The sequence below is a fragment of the Eutrema salsugineum genome, unplaced genomic scaffold (genome assembly GCF_000478725.1).
Source record: "Eutrema salsugineum unplaced genomic scaffold, Eutsalg1_0 scaffold_1, whole genome shotgun sequence".
Classification (NCBI taxonomy): Eukaryota; Viridiplantae; Streptophyta; class Magnoliopsida; order Brassicales; family Brassicaceae; genus Eutrema; species Eutrema salsugineum.
The window spans coordinates 6,506,675-6,523,399 of NW_006256909.1; the positions used below are offsets into that span (position 1 = coordinate 6,506,675).

At 37.1% G+C, this 16,725-nt stretch overlaps 6 protein-coding genes across 10 annotated transcripts; 5 read left to right on the forward strand and 1 right to left on the reverse strand.

The window, feature by feature from the left end:
• The first annotated feature begins 368 nt into the window (after positions 1-368).
• On the forward strand, positions 369-2,950 carry LOC18029840 (protein ABHD17B). The gene is made up of 5 exons (XM_006413324.2): positions 369-912; positions 1,654-1,690; positions 1,774-2,010; positions 2,091-2,138; positions 2,285-2,950. The coding sequence occupies exons 1-5, from the start codon at positions 611-613 to the stop codon at positions 2,756-2,758; spliced, it is 1,098 nt and encodes a 365-aa protein (XP_006413387.1). The 5' UTR covers positions 369-610; the 3' UTR covers positions 2,759-2,950.
• A 444-nt stretch (positions 2,951-3,394) lies between these two features.
• Positions 3,395-6,082, forward strand: LOC18029841 (rhodanese-like domain-containing protein 11, chloroplastic). The gene is made up of 10 exons (XM_006413325.2): positions 3,395-3,636; positions 3,752-3,847; positions 3,940-4,047; positions 4,316-4,412; positions 4,613-4,652; positions 4,735-4,809; positions 5,173-5,260; positions 5,355-5,422; positions 5,678-5,750; positions 5,847-6,082. Exons 1-10 carry the CDS (start codon positions 3,487-3,489, stop codon positions 5,928-5,930), a joined length of 879 nt encoding a protein of 292 aa, XP_006413388.1. The 5' UTR covers positions 3,395-3,486; the 3' UTR covers positions 5,931-6,082.
• A 425-nt stretch (positions 6,083-6,507) lies between these two features.
• LOC18029842 (serine/threonine-protein kinase AFC2) lies at positions 6,508-9,869 on the forward strand. Of its 4 annotated transcripts, XM_006413327.2 has the most exons (12): positions 6,508-6,727; positions 7,452-7,644; positions 7,877-7,903; positions 7,998-8,151; positions 8,260-8,308; positions 8,406-8,520; positions 8,667-8,758; positions 8,848-8,998; positions 9,080-9,144; positions 9,223-9,320; positions 9,404-9,506; positions 9,611-9,869. In XM_006413327.2, the coding sequence occupies exons 1-12, from the start codon at positions 6,626-6,628 to the stop codon at positions 9,746-9,748; spliced, it is 1,287 nt and encodes a 428-aa protein (XP_006413390.1). In that variant the 5' UTR covers positions 6,508-6,625; the 3' UTR covers positions 9,749-9,869. The 4 variants fall into 4 exon arrangements, with proteins under 4 accessions (XP_006413390.1, XP_024005083.1, XP_006413389.1 ...); XM_006413326.2 differs by lacking the exon at positions 7,452-7,644 and having other exon boundaries at positions 6,590-6,727; positions 9,611-9,866; XM_024149315.1 differs by lacking the exons at positions 8,260-8,308; positions 8,406-8,520 and having other exon boundaries at positions 6,548-6,727; positions 9,611-9,866.
• Positions 9,870-10,399: 530 nt separating this feature from the next.
• LOC18029843 (manganese-dependent ADP-ribose/CDP-alcohol diphosphatase) lies at positions 10,400-12,081 on the forward strand. The gene is made up of 2 exons (XM_006413328.2): positions 10,400-10,659; positions 11,034-12,081. Exon 2 carries the CDS (start codon positions 11,048-11,050, stop codon positions 11,978-11,980), a length of 933 nt encoding a protein of 310 aa, XP_006413391.1. The 5' UTR covers positions 10,400-10,659; positions 11,034-11,047; the 3' UTR covers positions 11,981-12,081.
• Positions 12,082-12,919: 838 nt separating this feature from the next.
• On the reverse strand, positions 12,920-14,320 carry LOC18029844. 2 transcript variants are annotated; one of them, XM_006413330.2, is made up of 6 exons: positions 14,225-14,320; positions 14,084-14,136; positions 13,848-14,000; positions 13,544-13,762; positions 13,304-13,444; positions 12,920-13,208 (listed from the first exon to the last, which is right to left on the reverse strand). In XM_006413330.2, exons 1-6 carry the CDS (start codon positions 14,234-14,236, stop codon positions 13,076-13,078), a joined length of 711 nt encoding a protein of 236 aa, XP_006413393.1. In that variant the 5' UTR covers positions 14,237-14,320; the 3' UTR covers positions 12,920-13,075. The 2 variants fall into 2 exon arrangements, with proteins under 2 accessions (XP_006413393.1, XP_006413392.1); XM_006413329.2 differs by having other exon boundaries at positions 13,848-13,994; positions 14,225-14,311.
• Positions 14,321-15,493: 1,173 nt separating this feature from the next.
• LOC18029845 (high-affinity nitrate transporter 3.2) lies at positions 15,494-16,484 on the forward strand. Its single transcript, XM_024150021.1, is given in 3 exon segments — positions 15,494-15,635; positions 16,014-16,329; positions 16,331-16,484. Coding segments are annotated over 3 exon segments (612 nt in total).
• Positions 16,485-16,725: the final 241 nt, after the last annotated feature.

Genomic DNA, 16,725 nt, shown 5'->3' on the forward strand with positions numbered 1-16,725 from the left:
CAATACAATGATATATATTTATAAAATCAAACACAATACCATAGGTCGTTAGCGCTCTCCTTAATCCTTGCTTAAGAAACAAAATAGATGAATAAAAAACGAGTGTAATAAGGTGAAACCGTTGTCATATGTGTAAGTTGCCGTTGAGAAAGAAAACAAATCTTACAAAATTATGTTGTTTATTACCCATTGGCAAATGAAAATGTAAATCAACAATCAAAATGTAACTATATTTCAAATTATAACAAAAAACAAAGAAGAAATGTTGTAACTTTTTTTTTTTTAGAAATCCTCAATTAAGGGGGTTTGTTATAGACGCAATCGAGACAAGATCCCATTTTTGTTCTTGGATTACAAATTTTCACACTTTAAAATATTGAAAACAAAATACTTTTAGGTTCAAATCGGTCACTGGCTCTCTCTCGCTCAAAAAGAAGGAGAAGGGAATGTTTCCTCGCAATCATCATCATCACAACCATCAGCTTCGTCTTCTTCTCTGAAACTCCAGTGCCTTCTTCCCCTAGGTTCACTTATACACTTACCAATACGATTCGCATATACATACAAAGACTAAGAAAAAGAGAACTTGGAGAGTGGACTCAGCTTCGAGATGGGTGGTGTGACTTCTTCAATGGCGGCGAAATTGGCGTTTTTTCCGCCGAATCCGCCGTCGTACAAGCTAATCAGAGACGAAGCAACGGAGCTTCTGCTCATGGACCCTTTTCCCCATCGAGAAAACGTCGACATTTTGCGTCTGCCCACGCGCCGAGGCACCGAAATCGTCGCCATGTACATCAGATACCCTATGGCCGTGACCACTCTCCTGTATTCGCACGGGAATGCTGCTGATATTGGTCAGATGTACGAGCTCTTCATCGAGCTTAGTATTCACCTCCGCGTCAATTTGATGGGGTTAGTTCCTTTTCTCTTGCTGTGACTGAGGTTGATTTCAATTACCCAGATCAGATTTTTCTTTCTATATTTAGCTTTAGGATCTGCTGAAAAGCTCCTCGATTTTTCAAATGCTCTGCTCTCTGGATTCGTCCAAGTAGATTTGAAGCTTGCAGATGCAGAAATTAGCACAGTATTTGCTCTCAGTGTGTAGCCGACACTCTTATCGGTGAAATCTGCTCAAGTTTTGGTTGACATTAATAGATTTCAGTGTGTAGAAGCTGATAATCTTCTCAAAGTTTAGGTCGTAGACTCATAAAATTTCACTGGAAAAGTCTTGTTATTTATGGAATTTCCTTTAGAGTTTTTTTTCTGAATCTGGATCTCCTTTAGTAAGGAGACAGAAATAGTTTTGACGTTGAAATGTTTGAGTTTGATTCTTTTGGTAGATAAGCATGTTTTGGTTGTGTTGTTGACATCAAGTGGTCTTGGGCAAAAAAATTCTATTTCTAGACCTTCAAGAACTGTTATTATATCTGTTTCTGGAACCAAGTATTGAATATCCAAAATGTTGTTCTTTGATAGAACACCTTTTTGGATCATGCAGTTATAACGTTGGGATTCTGCATATAATGGATTAAACCAAAATTTGTTCTGTCTTTCTTAAAATTGATCTGAATATAGTAGGATTTATTTCCGTAAGATTATACATTCCGTCTTGTCACATTGGAAACTCCTCTTAATACGTTCTGGTGTTTACAGGTATGACTATTCAGGGTATGGCCAATCATCAGGGAAGGTGAGTAACCACAGATCCTAAAGCATTCTTACCTCTGTGATTCGAATGTTGGTTCATCTATATAAATCTCCGTTTTTTTGCAGCCCACTGAACAAAACACTTATGCTGATATCGAGGCTGCATACAAATGTCTGGAAGAGAATTATGGGGCAAAGCAGGAGAACATTATCCTATATGGTCAATCTGTTGGTAGTGGTCCAACCGTTGACTTAGCTGCACGTTTGCCTCGACTAAGAGCTTCCATTCTTCATAGTCCAATTCTTTCTGGGCTTAGAGTTATGTATCCCGTTAAGCGAACTTATTGGTTTGACATATTCAAGGTAAGCTTTTTGATTTCTGTACTTAATGTTGCTTATAAGAATTCCTCCTCCTTGACAGCATTTTGTTTGTTCTTCTTCAGAACATTGACAAAATTTCGCTGGTGAGGTGTCCGGTTCTCGTGATTCATGTAAGTTTACGTGATCAAACATTACTGACTGGAAGAAATAGTGGGTTCCAAGTTCTAGGTTGAACAGTTTGTCTTGCAAGATCCATTCTTTCTTGTATAAACCATTGTCTATAATCCTCAGTATAAGTTGACTTCTCGATTTGCAGGGAACAGCGGATGATGTAGTTGACTTCTCACATGGGAAGCAGCTGTGGGAACTCTGCCAAGAGAAATATGAACCGCTATGGCTCAAAGGCGGAAACCATTGTGATCTTGAACTGTTTCCCGAGTACATTGGCCATCTTAAGAAGTTTGTGTGCGCTGTGGAGAAATCAGCATCGAAAAGAAACAGTTCTTTCTCAAGAAGAAGCATGGAAGGGTGTGAACAACCTCCTCGGCATAGTGTAGATGCGCCAAGGAAGAGCAAGGACGGACGAGAAAAGCCGAGGAAAAGCGTAGACAGGCTAAGGTTTCAGGGATACAAGTTGAGCCACATAGAGAGACCCGAGAAGCTTAAGGTTCCATTTGAAGAAATGGAGAGGTCGAGAAGAAGTGTGGACATTTACAGAGATAAGTCGCAGCCGATGGAGAGAGCACGTAAGAGCGTGGATTGGTTGGACAGAAGTCGAATTACCGAATAAAAATGGGATTTGGTGTTTAAAGATTGTATTTGAGTTTCGTTTAATTTATTGGGGGTGTGTTTTTGTATTTGTAGTTTTGGTATGTCAAGTTAAGATACAACATTAAAATAGATTTAACCAATTGGGTAACTTCTCTGACTGTTTCCCACACGATACTTTTGACTGGTTTTCAATATTGCTCTATTTGACAAAGATTCATGTGATGTCTTTCTTGTAGTTGATATTCCTCCCTTCATCTCTTTTCCTATAATCATCCAAACTCTAAACAAAACAAGTATTTGTGTTCTGAAGTTTCAATGTATGATCTAGATTAGTATCAAGAAAAAGCTTACATTGCCGGATAACATTTTCATTGGTCCAACCATTAGAATTCTCTCATTTATCCAAAGAATTGTGATTTGATTTCCCTTTAGCTAAATTGTATAATAGTTTGATTCCTAAAATATTTTTAAACTTAAGGTGGATCAATCGACTTATACTTAACCAAAGTGGACATATCTTTCGTTCGAGAACCGAGTCTGGTTCTAAAAGACTGTTTCAGTGATGCCAAAATCGACCATCGGTCCAATAACTCAAACCTGACGGCTCTTTTTCCTCTTTTTTTTTTTATATTTTTTTTTTCAAACGCAAAGATTATCCTTTTCCGATTCTCTGTGTATAAACAAATTTTGTTAAATTTTCATCCTTTCTCTGTTCAGCTCGCTGAAAAAGCTCATAACCCCTAAAGCATGGAGTCTCTGTCCCTTCCCATTCTAAATCCTCTATTAGCTTCTGGTTCTAATCTTTACAGAAAACAGAGCTCGAGGCTGACCTCTTCAATGGCATATTCACCTAATTTCCCCATAGGAAGCACATCCCTTTCCACTATTCGCCGCTTTGTAAGTTGATTATCTATTGCTTTGATTGATGGCCTCCATTCGATTCGGTTAATGGGAATGCGAAAGTAAAATCTTACTCTCGTTATGTTTACTCATTGTTTTTGGTGAATGTTAGGAAGTAGGTGTTGTTAGGATGCAAGCTGTTGATGAAGATATTGATCTGAAGCAAATGAGAGACATGGCTGCTGCCAAAAAACGTTGGGATGGTTTGGTAAAATCACATATGCAGATTTTGTTTGGCCAATCTCTTCATCTACATCTTAAAGTTGGAACATTTGAGTTACAAGTTTATTGTTTGCGTAGTTGAGGGAAGGAAGAGTGAAGCTTCTTACGCCCAGAGAAGCAGGCTATGCTATTCAGCTTTCAAACAAACCTCTACTCGATGTCCGACCCTCTAGCGAGCGCAACAAGGTGGATTCTTGTCTTGTGTTATTATGCCAAGTTTGGAACTAACTCCTATAGATGATGCTTGTCTACCTTCATCATTGAATTGCCATGCGAATGCGAAGAATTGACTCATGTATTTCACATTAACATGGAATGTTCTAAAGTCAGTTTGCGCTCCTTGGCCACTGTCACTGTTTCTCATTTTGATGCCTCTTATTCAGCAATGTTAGTCAGATGTCAGAAATATATTGGACTAAAGTCAGTTTTCTTCTTCTTTTTTTTGTGTGGAAAGGCATGGGTTAAAGGCTCCACCTGGGTTCCTATCTTCGACAATGAAGACAACCTTGACGCGGGAACCCTTTCCAAAAAAGTCACCAGTTTTGCCATGGGTACTTCTTCTTCTTCTTCTTCTTCTTCTTCTTCTTCTCATCATTTATCCTAGTTATACTGGATCAACTCATTTATCCTATTATTATACTCTAATCTCTATCTAGGAGACAGTAGAACTTGAATACACTCATCTTACCAAATTGTTTTTGGTGCTAAATTTATATTTAGTTTTGATTTTATCATGTTTCCACTTCTACAGGGGGATGGTGGAGTGGTGCACCTACATTATCTTTCAACAAGTAGGTCTGCGAGACGAAGCTGACCTTCTTGTGTGCCTTTTGACGTACTTATTTCCTTCTTGGTTTTCTACTTTGTTTGCAGGCTCTTCTTGTCAAAAGTCGAGGAGAAATTCCCAAAAGAAGCAGAGCTGATTGTTGCTTGCCAAAAAGGATTGAGGTATTTGATACAAGCTGCGGGCTAAAACGCCTAAGGGACTCACTGCTGCTCACCAAGTAAAATAGAGTAGCTAACTGTGGTTTAGATTTGTGGTTGCTTTGTTTAACCATGAAGAAGTGGCTTGTTAGGTTTCTGCCTACGTATTATATTCTAAGAATTCCGCGGTGTTTTATTTAGGTATTGGGGTTCTAAGGGGGAGTAGAAGGAGCTCCATTATCAATTGGTTTCAGTTCATGTGAAACGAAAAGTAGGCTTGTATGAAAAGTTAGTATGTTGATAGTACAACTGTATACAAAAGGATTCATCTTACTGCTGGATGATCCTCATATTTATACTCACTCGACGATTATTTATTCTTGTCAGATCCTTAGCTGCATGCGAGCTACTATATAATGCGGGGTATCAGAATATTTTCTGGGTGCAAGGAGGTTTAGAATCCGCTGAAGAAGAGGTTATAGACAATTTTTTTTAACTGTTTCGTTTTGAGAATTAAAAAGTCGACATGGATAACTAATTCATTCATTATGCAATACATCCTGAAGTAGGATCTAGTCACAGAAGGTTCTCAGCCACTGAAGCTTGCTGGGATTGGGGGTTTTTCAGAGTTCCTCGGGTAATTCTCTCTGTTGCTAATCAGACTTTCTCATTGCTTGAAAAATAAAGGTTTCAATGGACAGGCCCTCCTATTTATTCTAAGTGACTTGTCAATGGCCTAACAACACTTTCCTTGCCAGTTTTCCTTTCAAAACTAGGCCTTTGAATTATTGTGTTTTTTTTGTTGCAAGTATATGGTAATGGGTTGTATGTTTCCTTGTTCATCATACGCAGCATTTGGCATTATACTCATATATATCACTATTGGTTGCAGTTGGACAGACCAGCAAAGAGCTCAAGCTGCCAAAGAAGGTTGGGGGTACCGCTTAGTATATACTGCTCGTCTGGTGAGTTTTGTGAATGAAAGTCCCTCTTATAGCTTTTGTCATTATATATTCCTCTTGAGTCTTGACTGGTGGACTTGTGTCGTCATATATTTATAGCTTGGAGTTGTTCTGGCTGCTGATGCCTTGTTCGTTGGTGCCCAGCAACTTGGTCATTATATCCAGGAGTTAAGAGGCCATTAAGATCTCTCTGTAACCAAGCTCCGAGTGGTTATACTTTTCTTCACAAAACAAAAATGTAAATTTTGTTGAAGATTGTAGTTTTGGAGGTAGAGTAGTTGAACTTGAAATAGTGAAAAAGAACATCTTTAAATTCTGAAAACTCAATTGACCGTCCACTTTTGTTCTTATCTGCTGTGTTTTAAACCAGTTCAAAGTCTTAAGAAAATTATGGTTTAAACTCCTACTGCTAATTTTGACCAAAAAAAAACTCCTACTGCTAACATTTTAGACAGAAAGTGAGAGAGTTTTGGAATATTCGACTCAGAAAAAAGAAACGAGAATAAAAAGATCTCTCGACCCATATAACAATGTGTGTCGTTTTAAGAGAGATATGAAGCACTTGTTGCCGTTCTTCGTTTGGAAAGTGGAAGGGGGGAGCATATTCCCCATCAATTATTGCGCCAACCCAACTGTGGTTAAATCCAGCGCGCGAGTTCTAACTAACCCTGGTTACAAGATCTGCTTACACGTGGACGGTCATGATTTATTTCTGACTGCTTCTCTTTTGCAATTTGCAATTTGCTCTGATTTAAAACTAGGGTTAGGGTGCGATTCTGTTACCCAGAAGCTTTCGCCATCGCTCGTTTGGCTTTCTGAAAAATCACCCCGATTAGAGAAAAAAATTATTTTGGTACAATTCTATTGATTCTGAGATTATGGAGATGGAGCGCGTGCATGAGTTTCCTCATACTAACATGGATCGCCGTCCCAGAAAGAGGGCGCGCCTTGGTTGGGACGTGTTGCCTCTGGCGCCTAAGGTATAGAACTCTAGATCTTTTTCACCTTGTTCTTCATGATTACCGAATATTATTTGTTTGTTTGATTGCTATGAATCTCGTTTTTTTAATTTTTTTTTTTGGATCGGTCTATTTTTTTGTTTATTACTTCTTCTAGATCTGCGATTTTCTTAGTGTTCATCAATTATTTATTTTGAAAAATATCAATTATTATGTGATTAGGTGGTTTTCCTGTTCGAATTAGGTTATTTTCCACAGATCTAGTCAAAGTTGGTCTATCCTATGAATATTTTAGATGTTCAGTGTGTTAGGTTCAACTTTTTCTTCTTTGTTATGTGTTGTTTTTAGTATTTTTTTTGTAGATCGTGAACAACATCTCATCTGATGCAAAATTGAGAAAGTACGAGCATCTTTAGTTGTGTATTTTAATCCAGATTTTGTGTTGGATTCGAAAGTCTTAGACTTTTGCGTAGCTGTTTGCTGGTAATTGATTTTACATGGTAGATTTGCTTCTCTCTCGCGAATCATAGAAATTTAGGATAAACTGGTGCTCGTTCTCTCAGTGAAACCTTGAAAAAGATGATTGTTATCAAACAATGATAATTGATGTCCATGAAAAAGCCCTAATTTTTTTCGGTTTAGATGTTTCTATCAAGGTTTTAAGTTAGTATATAACTCAACATGTCGGCCTAGAAGGATAGTGGCAGGTATTCATCTGTCTGTTATGGTACATGAATATGTGTAGGCTCAGGTAGGAATGTTTTGTGGGCAAGAGATTGGAAATTTTTCAAGCTTTGCATCGTCCGGAGCTCCTTCAGACATTAGTAGCACTTCTCTTTGTGTTAAGACTGTGGCTCGAAACGATTCTCCTCCATGGCGAGAAGATGACAAGGATGGACATTACATGTTTGAACTGGGAGATGACATAACTCCACGCTGTAATCCCACTTTTCCATTACAAAAAATTGTTTTAAAGATCTTGAAGTTACCTTACAAATATCTCTAGGTTTCTCTTTCAATGGTTTTGAACAAACTTTGATTTTGGTGCCGTTTAAATAGTATCCAGCAACTATATCTGGTGCTTGAAAAATTAATTGAATATTACTGGACCTTGTGTATTGTTCATTATTCTGATTGCTATCTGCTCTTCTTCTTTTTTTTTTATTGCAGATAAAATATATAGCAAAATGGGCGAAGGTATGAATCATTGTTTTGTTGTATTAGTTATTTTGTGCTCACAGGATCCAGTGTAGTACCCATATCTTATATATTTCTTAAATGGTCCTTGCAGGCACCTTTGGTCAAGTGTTAGAATGTTGGGATAGGGAGAGGAAGGAAATGGTTGCAGTTAAAATTGTTCGTGGAGTGAAGAAATATCGTGAGGCAGCTATGATTGAGATTGAAATGCTGCAACAGCTTGGTAAACATGACAAAGGTGGCAATCGGTAAGTATGGCCTCTTGACTTTTCCTCATGCATCACAAATCTGATGGTGTCAGACATAGTTTTCCAAGATTCTTTTTGGCAAAGGTTAAATCATTTTATTCTTTGCAGTTGTGTACAAATTCGGAACTGGTTTGACTTTCGTAACCATATATGTATCGTAAGTATTTAGTCAATTTTGTGAAGTCTATGATTTCCCCCAGTTTGGGAAATATTTGGGGTTAAATTTTCCGCATGAATTTAAATGGATGCAACAGGTATTTGAGAAGCTTGGATCAAGTTTATACGATTTTCTTCGGAAAAACAATTATCGCTCCTTTCCCATTGATCTTGTTCGTGAGATTGGCTGGCAACTCTTGGAATGTGTAGCATGTGTGTAGTCTTTGCAGTCTTTTCAATTTACATGCTCTTGCATAGATGACTTTTGCTTGTTGTTGAGATGGTTACATCATAAGTTTTCGAAATTCTGCTTTTTCCATTTTTTTAACACAACTTCTTATATTTGCCTGATTTTGCAGTTATGCATGACTTGCGCATGATTCATACGGACCTTAAACCAGAAAATATTCTGTTAGTCTCCTCAGATTATGTGAAAATTCCCGAGTATAAGGTATATCTCGAATGTATTTCTGTGTGACCTTAGTGTGGCGAGGTAGTTTGAATGCTAAAGGAAGTTGGCTGTGATTTTTTTTGATGCAGGGCTCCCGATTACAAAGGGATGTTAGCTATAAAAGAGTGCCTAAATCAAGTGCAATAAAGGTGATTGATTTTGGGAGCACGACTTATGAGCGTCAGGATCAAAACTACATAGTATCAACAAGACATTATAGGGCACCAGAAGTCATTTTAGGTGAGTAGCTCTTGTAAAATAAGTCACTCAAATCTGTAGCTTCTGATAATCATATAACAAACTGGTGGGGCTTGTGTGCAGGTCTTGGCTGGAGTTACCCTTGTGATGTTTGGAGCATTGGATGTATCATAGTGGAGCTATGCACGGTATGTGTCTGAAGTAGTCGATTGTTATTGAACGTTTTGGAACATTTTTTTTTTTATTGAATGATTTGAAATTTGTAGGGAGAGGCATTGTTCCAAACACATGAAAACCTGGAGCATCTAGCGATGATGGAGCGTGTACTTGGGCCGTTTCCTCAACAAATGCTGAAGAAAGTGGAGTGAGTTGAATGAAACATAAGTGATCATATTCGTAGGCATATTTGGCCCTGGTGTTTAACTGTAGTTTGTCTTGGTGATAAAGCCGACACGCAGAGAAATATGTGAGAAGAGGTCGTTTGGATTGGCCGGATGGGGCAACATCAAGAGACAGTCTGAAAGCAGTATTGAAGCTTCCTCGGCTTCAGGTTCGTCAAAGTGTTTGGTATTTTTGAGTTTGATCTATTGTAAGTGTTGCGTTTAGCTCGTTTTTGGTGTTGACAATGTTCATTTGTGTGTGTGTGTGTGACAGAATCTAATAATGCAACATGTGGACCACTCGGCAGGGGAGTTGATAAACATGGTGCAAGGGCTTCTTCGGTTCGATCCGGCGGAGAGACTAACCGCTCGTGAAGCGCTCAGACATCCTTTTTTCACAAGGAGAAGATGACGTGTCCCTTCAATTTGACGTTGTAATTAGTGTGATATGCATGTTTGTAGTAACTAGTGAACTACCAAAAGATTTGTTACGTGACTCTCTGATATTAATATAACAAAATGCTTTCAATCACTCTTTTTTGACGTGAAATGCGAGTATTTGACTATTTGTTTCTACTCTTTTCTCTCTTTTCTTGCTTTGTCGTACGTCCATATTCAAACTAATTAATCTATGACTCAGAAAAAAGAGCTATCAATTAAAGAAATGGACAAATGGAAGAAATCTTGTGAAGTTTTTCTTGGCAATTTCCCAACTCTTTTACCTTTCTTAATTATATTATATGATATCAAATGTGAAAGAAAGAAAGAGTCAAGAGTGAATGGAAGATTTCATGAATATTATAATACGATGCAGGCAGCTAAAATGGAAGAAACGTTTTCACATTTAACGGAAGAAACGTTTTCACATTGGATGTTCATATAGTAATGAAGAAAGGTAAATGAGTTTGAAACTGCGAAAAAACTTCAAAAGGCCAAAGGCCACGAAAATTATATTATTATATATATAAACGAACTTTTGTTTTTTGGTTAAAAAATGAAAATAAACTCAACCTCTCAAATTTGTCGAGTTTTTAAACTTACCTCATGCGTGACCCAAAGGAAATCCTCCATCATCACTAAAAATTATAAGGCTTGACGCATTGATCCGGGTATTTATCGTCGGAATCTAATAATGAAATTTATATATATTAAGCGGAGAGAAGAAAACAACATGATTTGCTAAAAAAAAAACCCCAATTTCACTTGAGTTTCCGATTTCTGCTGGCAAAAAAAACCAAAAAAACAGAATCTCTTCCGCTTGTCCTCTCCGATTTCCGATTCGCCTCTCGTCGTAGCTTGTCGATATCGTAAAGCTACACTGTTGTAAGTCTTAGTTTACCACAATGTTGTTAATTTCTCATACCGACTTCCCTCTACTTTAACGATTTACGCCGACATCGACCATTGGCTCCACGATTTGTCTATTCCAATGAATGGATTAATGAATATTTCTCGTGAGATTTGGATGATTCCGAAAATATCTGTAATTGCAGTGTGTACCACCCTTTGTTCTGTGATTATAAACTACTGTTTGAAATAAAACTCTATTCAAATTTTGCGAGATCAGAAAACTTGTTGTCTTGTGCAGTCATCTAATCTAAGTTTTCACTAATCTTTAATTCTCACATTTGCGAAAGCTAAATTATGTGTTTCATTATTACTAACAAGTGTGTGTTTGTGTAACTTTTCATGTTTAGATATCAGTAGGTTGATGATGGGTTCTGCAGCCAGACAACCTCTCTTCTCTTTTGGTGTTATTGCCGATGTTCAGTATGCGGATATTCCAGATGGCCGCTCCTTTTTAGGTACTCCTAGGTATTACAGAAACAGCATCCTTGTCCTGCAACGAGCTGTCCAAACTTGGAACCACCATGGAAACCTCAAGTTTGTGATCAACATGGGGGACATTGTTGATGGATATTGTCCCAAGGATCAATCCTTGGCGGCAACTAAGAAACTGGTCACTGAATTCGAGAGATTCGAGGGTCCTGTGTATCACATGATTGGCAATCACTGCTTGTACAATCTCCCACGCGAAGAGCTGCTTCCGTTACTGAAGATCCCAGGTTGTGATGGCAATGCTTATTATGATTTTTCACCAACCCCTGAGTATAGAGTTGTGGTATTAGATGGGTATGATATAAGTGCTGTTGGATGGCCACAAGACCATCCTAAGACGATCGCTGCATTGAAAATACTCGAAGAAAAGAACCCAAACGAAGATAAAAACAGCCCTGAGGGGCTTGTAGATGTTGAGAGGAGGTTTGTGAAGTTTAACGGTGGTGTTGGGGAGAAACAGCTGCAATGGCTTGACACTGTGCTTCAAGAGGCAACGAAATCGAACCAGAAAGTTATCGTGTGTGGGCATGTGCCTATGAGCCCTGGTGTGGCATCTAAAGCAGCATTGTTATGGAATTTTGATGAAGTGATGAGCGTTATACACAAGTATGACTGTGTTAAAGTTTGTTTGTCGGGACACGACCATAAAGGAGGATACTTTGTTGATTCTCATGGTGTTCACCATAGGTGCCTGGAAGCTGCCTTGGAGTGCCCCCCAGGTACGTATTCGTTTGGACATATCGATGTATTTGAGAACAAGTTATCTCTTGTTGGTACTGATCGGATGCAAAGCACAGATTTTTGAGAACTAAGTTTTCCTACGCAGATATTGTAGTAACCAATCCATTTTTATTATATGATGAATATGATTCTATTAATATCATACGGCTACATGTACGGTGCTTTGGTAATAAGGTAAAAGTAATATACAGTACTTCTAATTGATTGGATAAGTTCTTAATAAAGGAATTTATGTCAGATAATCAGCTTTGGGTTTAGTTATGCATTCAAAAGAAAATCTCTAGCTAAAGATATCTTCTGTGTTCATATGATGAACATATATATTTTTCAGTCACACTTCATAAAATTTAGTGCAGATAACATTTGAGATATAGAAAATGTTGTGTGTTAATTGTATTTTAGATCTGTTAGTAATGGTTAGAACTTGGTTATCGAAACTGTTAGCGTTGTTATGTTGATTAGATAAAGTGTTCAGCAGATACTAGATAATGTACTGTATATAGCTTAATAAGATTCACTTCTCGATCGTTTCACACACAAAGACATTCAAGAACATTACAAATTCTTTATCACTGCATTTAGAAATCTTTTTTTACATGAATTTGTTTGTAGATAGATCAATAAAAGATCGAGTGAAAAATTAAATTTCGTTGTTTTGCTCGTTTTCGTTAGACCAAAGATCATAACTACTGTGAACCCAATCAATGACATTACCACCGTCTGCAAATACAACAAAAACAATTCTCTATTACCATCAAAACCAAAAAGAGACTCTACAATGTCTTTAACGGTTTCGTTTTGGAAACATAGAGATATTGCTGGAGGAATCCCCACAAGAGGATCTTGAAAGAACTTGGTCGTAAGCGCTAGAGCCAAAAGACTACTCTGCATTTCTGAGAAAATTAACCAAAAAAACATTTCTCTTCTCAAAGCTTTAAACCATATCGTAATTTCTTGAAGAGTTTTTAAGAAACCAGATAGTTAAGTTACCAGTTTCATAGGATAATAAAGGCAGATGATGATTATTGAGCTTACTTTTAACATCCAGGAAAAAACAAAAAGGAAGTAATTGCATTGCATGACAAGATAAAAACACCAAAGAGCTTCGTCGCTTTCTACCCCCGTAGGCTTGTTCTTCTTCTACCGAGTCAAGAGCTAGCTAACCAATAATCATCGGCGGTGGTGGCCCACAAATGATATCAACTACAACATTCCGTTGTCGCATTTCAAGTCCACTAAGTTGCAGCGCCCTCTCTACTGCATCTTCTCCATACAAATGAAGGAGACATTTGCTGTAAAAAATCAACAAAGACAAGTCTTTAGTTAGCATTTTTAATAACTTGGAAAAAAAACTCACAACGCAAATTGGGAGGAAGAAGCCACAAACATCATCAGAGGACCACCGCTTTTGGGCATATCAAAATCGGCGTCGATCTTTCCAGATGCAGGGAATAGACACTTCAGCATGCTCTTGACTTCTTCCACCATGACGGGACACGAACTGTTGTCATATACCGTAACTCCCATGCTGATAATTTAATAAAAATATTATCAACAAGGCAAGAACATGTATCTTACTTAAAGACAAATCTCCACAGTAAAATAAAATAAATAAAATTCAATTTACGCGCGCCGGTTTTTCTGGCCTTGTGCTCTCATAGGAGCCAACTCAGGATCAAGGTAATTTTCATGAAACGGGTAAGCCTTCACAACTAGATTCCATCCTCCCACGATCTTTTTTTCTTTGTTTTTGGAAACAAGGGTTTTTTTCCCTTCCACTTTACTTCCACTAAGTTTCAACGCCTTCTCTTCTGCATCTTTTCCCCGAAGGTAAACGAAGGCAAATCTGTAACAAGATTTGTTGAGTAATTAAGCATTTAACTTGATCAGCTGGGAATACTTACAAGAAGCCACAACACAAACCTACGTACCTGTTGAGAGGCTTGTCTAACTCTTCTATGGGAATATAAACATGGACGACATCTCCGCATGAAGCGAAATGTTTTCTCAAAGCGGCATCGACATCAAACTCAGGAAGCGAAGTGTCATATCCCTCAACGCAAATCCTCCTAATGATACTGCTACTGCAGGTGATATTAATACTATTAACATGACAAGAACACATCCTACACCTACAAATCTAAAAAAAAAGACAAAATAGATATACCGGATTTTTGGAATGTCTGAATCTCTACCGATCAATCCAGTCATTCTTTCCACCTAAGGTACAAAAGATCTAATCAGAAAGTCTACTACTTCAAAACAGCTAAAGAAGAAAGCCATAAGGAGAAGACGAAGAACAATTTACTTTGATGGCCATGGAAAAGCTGAGAAGAGCGACTGCTTAAGTTTTCGAGGGGAAACAACCCTTAAAAGATATTTTTCTAGGGATTTACGAATGACGAAGAGGAAGAAGGTATTTATAGTCTTTTCTTTTTTTACTCGTCTTATTAATTCATTGTCCTTTACGTGTATATATATCTTTAAAAAAAAAGATTGGGTTTCAATTTTAGTATAGGCCTGGACTAGGCCCATATACTCATAATTCTTTGCCTTTTGTTTATAGGTGCTAAAAAATTCCATGGACATTACAGTTTTTAGCAAGAGCCTATCATTCAGTAGTGTTCACCAAATGATCTGAAACACAAAATATGTCTTAGCTAAGTGGAAATAAAGAAGTTTCTTTACCTCAAGAGATTCGTCACTGTAAAAGAAATGCGCATAGAGCTCCACCAAGCAAAGGCACCTGAACAAAAATATCACCAGAATCGAAATCATATAAGCTATCAAAATACAGAACCTATGCAATATCTGCTTGAATCAGCTTAGAGAGTTCTTACCATTCCCCATGAGAGACCTTTCCATGACTCGTAACCCTTCCTTTCTCCATATCTCCAAACCAACGCCATCCTTTAGAACAGTAAATCAAGTACTGAATATCAATACAAAGCAGAATACAAACAGCACCACAATCTTGGAAGAAACTAGATTTTCTTGTTTGTTCACTCCAAATGAACATGCAACAGATTTTCATTTTATGGCAAATACAGTTTTTGTAACAAAGCCTAACATCGTCAGTCCCTAAAAAGTAAAACGTTTTCAATAAATTATAAGAAAAAAATGGTAAATAATTTACCAAAAATGGTAAAAAAATGACAAATCTCAAAAATTTTGGATAAGCGGCGGATTCCAGAATTTTCTATGACAAATGATGGATTCCAAAATATCTAATTATGGCAACTTCATCATTCCTTCTTACAGTTTTGGAATCCGTCATTTATCATAGAAAATTCTGGAATCTGCCGCTTATCCAAAATTTTTGAGATTTGTCATTTTTCCAAAATTTCTAAATGATGATGTATATTTCTTTTTGTTCTTTTGCATTTAGGTATTTTTAGGTCAAATATAAACTCAAGCGAACTATTAACTTCTTGCACTAATTGTTTGATAGTGTTTATTTTCAACGATGAGCAAAATATCCTCGATCACACTATATAAATACATAACTATGCATTCAATTTTTTTCATCAAATTTAAGTCTTCATCAAATACATATTTAGAAAAATCAGATTTAAAGATGGCCATCCACTCTTTCCTCTTTATCTCACTTCTTATATTATCATCGTTGGAGTCGAGCAGTGGAACCACCAAGGATAGACTCTTCTTCACCAACCTTCAAAATACACTTGAGGTCACGGCTAAACCCATAAGAGATGGAGGTTTGTAAATTATTTACCATTTTTGTTCTTATAATTAATTGAAAACGTTTTACTTTTCAGCCATAATCTTTATATTCTTTCCAAATCCATCACCAAACTATTTTGGTTTTGATTGAAATTCCCTTTAAGTAGTAGAGTTTATCGTGTTTGGGATGAATACCAATATATATAACTCTCTATTTTGTTTAGATAACTGATTTTCTATGTTAATTGCATGAGAATAAAATTATAGTTCAATTAAACACAATAATAGAGAATCGAAAATAGAACTAATATATGAAAATTAACGTAATTTCACTTTTTTTTAAAAAAAAATAATTTTTCTCTTTGGTAAGCTCTATACATCTTTATATTCAATTTGTACATATTCCTTTTTAGTTTTGGAAAGTGGAAAAGATATAATAAGAGTTACATGGAAGTTAAAGTCGTCGGTCAAGATCGATGTCGATGCTGCCATCAAGACTGTCGATGTTAGGCTTTGTTACGCACCTATTAGCCAAGTTGATAGACCGTGGCGTCAAAGCCATAACGAACTCTTTAAAGACAAAACCTGTCCTTACAAGATTGTGTCCAAGCCCTATGACAAGATCTCTCAATCACTGAACTGGATCATTGAACGTGATATCCCTACTGGAACCTATTTCGTACGTGTCTATGGAATTGATGCAAATGGTCACGAAGTAGCTTATGGACAGTTCAAACGCGGAAAAGACGACTAATCTCTTTAGTGTTGAAGCCATTGATGGTCGTCACATCTCGCTCGATGCAGCATCAATATGCTTTAGCATCTTCTCTGTTGTTGCTCTGTTAGTCTTCTTTATGAGAGAGAGAAGAAGAAACCCGATTTAAAGTAGAGGAAGTGAGTTCATTAACTTTGAGAATTGAGATCATTGTTTAAACTCGAACAAATAAAGCGTTTACTACTCCATATGATGGGGTTTTTTTTTTTTTTTTCTGCTAGCTGTTTCGTGTATGTATATTTGGTTATCCAGTTGGAGTCATTTTGGTGTAATGTTAAAATTACGCACACCAATATCGCTACACAAATTCTCCTTTCTACTTCTTACCTAATAATATAGGCAATTAAATT

Excerpts from the sequence above, each read along its gene's own strand:
- LOC18029840 (XM_006413324.2), top strand. The coding sequence starts at position 611 with ATGGGTGGTGTGACTTCTTCAATGGCGGCGAAATTGGCGTTTTTTCCG. Across the intron at positions 1,691-1,773 it reads ATGGCCAATCATCAGGGAAG|CCCACTGAACAAAACACTTA; the intron begins GTGAGTAACCAC and ends GTTTTTTTGCAG. Across the intron at positions 2,011-2,090 it reads ATTGGTTTGACATATTCAAG|AACATTGACAAAATTTCGCT; the intron begins GTAAGCTTTTTG and ends GTTCTTCTTCAG.
- LOC18029841 (XM_006413325.2), top strand. The coding sequence starts at position 3,487 with ATGGAGTCTCTGTCCCTTCCCATTCTAAATCCTCTATTAGCTTCTGGT. Across the intron at positions 3,637-3,751 it reads TTTCCACTATTCGCCGCTTT|GAAGTAGGTGTTGTTAGGAT; the intron begins GTAAGTTGATTA and ends GGTGAATGTTAG. Across the intron at positions 4,810-5,172 it reads GCTTGCCAAAAAGGATTGAG|ATCCTTAGCTGCATGCGAGC; the intron begins GTATTTGATACA and ends TATTCTTGTCAG.
- LOC18029842 (XM_006413327.2), top strand. The coding sequence starts at position 6,626 with ATGGAGATGGAGCGCGTGCATGAGTTTCCTCATACTAACATGGATCGC. Across the intron at positions 8,309-8,405 it reads TTCGTAACCATATATGTATC|GTATTTGAGAAGCTTGGATC; the intron begins GTAAGTATTTAG and ends TGGATGCAACAG. Across the intron at positions 9,145-9,222 it reads TCATAGTGGAGCTATGCACG|GGAGAGGCATTGTTCCAAAC; the intron begins GTATGTGTCTGA and ends TGAAATTTGTAG.
- LOC18029843 (XM_006413328.2), top strand. The coding sequence starts at position 11,048 with ATGATGGGTTCTGCAGCCAGACAACCTCTCTTCTCTTTTGGTGTTATT.
- LOC18029844 (XM_006413330.2), bottom strand. Across the intron at positions 14,001-14,083 it reads TCAGACATTCCAAAAATCCG|TAGCAGTATCATTAGGAGGA; the intron begins GTATATCTATTT and ends TATCACCTGCAG. Across the intron at positions 13,763-13,847 it reads TTAGACAAGCCTCTCAACAG|ATTTGCCTTCGTTTACCTTC; the intron begins GTACGTAGGTTT and ends ATCTTGTTACAG.